Below are 1,574 nucleotides of genomic sequence, written 5' to 3'. Positions count from 1 at the left end.
TCTTGCGACGAGCCAATTAAGCACTTCCGGCTTTTAACAGTGACGTATGGACTCGCTCCGGCCCCGTATCTCGCGATGCGCGTTTTGAAACAATTGTCATTAGACGAAGGATCCGACTATCCTGAGGCCGTCCCGATACTGCGCGACTCCGTCTACGTCGACGACGCGCTTTTCGGTGGGGATGACGTCGCGTCGCTGATAAAAGTTCGCGAACAATTGACGGGCCTCCTTAAACGAGGAGGCTTTCAATTACGAAAATGGGCATCGAATTCGCCTGAGCTTCTTCGCGATGTCGTAACGCGTCAAGTCGACATGGAGGATCACCTCCTTCAACAGGACGAGACCCTTAAGGTCCTCGGAATTGCATGGCATCCCCACGACGACACGTTTCGCGTTCAGGTGGACACTTCGTTTCCGGTCACTCCGACGAAGCGCTCCGTCTTGTCAGTTATCGCTCGCTTATACGACCCCCTCGGCTGGGTAGCTCCCGTCGTCATTGTTGCAAAAATTCTGTTACAGGAATTATGGTTAGCCCAATCCGATTGGGACACCCTTCTCCCCGACGAATTGCGTCAGCAGTGGGAGACATACTACGATAATTTAGAGCAACTAAATAGTGTCCGGGTCCCTCGCTGGACCGGCCGACGAAGCACCGACCTCGACTTTGAACTGCACGGCTTCGCTGATGCCTCGAGCCGAGCTTACGCCGCCGTCGTTTACATTCGAGTCCTTCGCGCGCCCACGGACGTTCGAGTTTGTCTGCTCGCCGCGAAAACTAAGGTCGCCCCTTTAAAGACGCTCAGCATACCGCGTCTCGAGTTGAACGCGATTGTACTTCTGAGTCGATTGATTCAATGGGTTCAGACGACCCTAAATTCGCCCTCCGTACCAGTGTTTGGCTGGTCAGATTCCGCGGTCGCGCTGGCATGGCTGCGTAAGCACCCCGCGAGGTGGCAAACCTTCGTCGCCAATCGCGTCTCCGAGGTGCAACGTACACTGCCGGAAGCACGTTGGAATCATGTGTCTTCTAAAGACAACCCCGCTGACTGCGCCTCCCGCGGCCTGTCGGCGGAGGACCTGTCCTCTCATTCGCTGTGGTGGACAGGGCCGAGGTGGCTCGCCCGGCCGTCCGCGTCGTGGCCGACCGACGACCACTCTCTTTTTCTCGATCGGAACACCAATCAACGGGTCTCCGATGAGGCTCGCGTTTCAGTCGTCCTCCACGTTGAGAGTGAGGACGAGTGGGATCTAATTAACAAATTCTCAACATGGACTAAATTGATTAGAGTCACGACTTACGTGCGTCGCTTCGTCTCTGGAATAAAGCGCCGGAACCACGCGCGCGCGTCCCTCGTATTGACAGTTTCAGAACTTCGCGAGGCCGAAATATTTTGGTTCCGCTACGCGCAACGGTTGGCGTTTGCCCCGGAAATCAGAGCATTAAGCACAAATTCCTCTCTTTCGCGATCCACCCCTTTAAGGGCTTTGAATCCGTTCATAGATGAGAACGCCTTACTCCGTCTTGGCGGGCGGTTGCAAAACGCCGCACTCCGCTATGACGAGCAGCACCCGGT

The 1,574-nt window shown here is 55.7% G+C and overlaps 1 protein-coding gene across 1 annotated transcript; it reads left to right on the top strand.

Moving 5' to 3' along the window:
• Positions 1 to 75: 75 nt before the first annotated feature.
• LOC108779488 (uncharacterized) lies at positions 76 to 1,231 on the top strand (the record flags this gene model as incomplete). Its single annotated transcript, XM_018546951.1, has 1 exon — positions 76 to 1,231. A coding segment is annotated over exon 1 (1,156 nt), but the record flags the coding sequence as incomplete, so codon positions are not given.
• Between the last annotated feature and the right edge of the window lie 343 nt (positions 1,232 to 1,574).

The sequence above is a fragment of the Cyphomyrmex costatus genome, unplaced genomic scaffold (assembly GCF_001594065.2).
Source record: "Cyphomyrmex costatus isolate MS0001 unplaced genomic scaffold, Ccosl1.0 C2302091, whole genome shotgun sequence".
NCBI lineage: Eukaryota > Metazoa > Arthropoda > Insecta > Hymenoptera > Formicidae > Cyphomyrmex > Cyphomyrmex costatus.
Note: the sequence above shows the minus strand (reverse complement) of the source record. Positions and strands in the feature narration are given on the sequence as shown.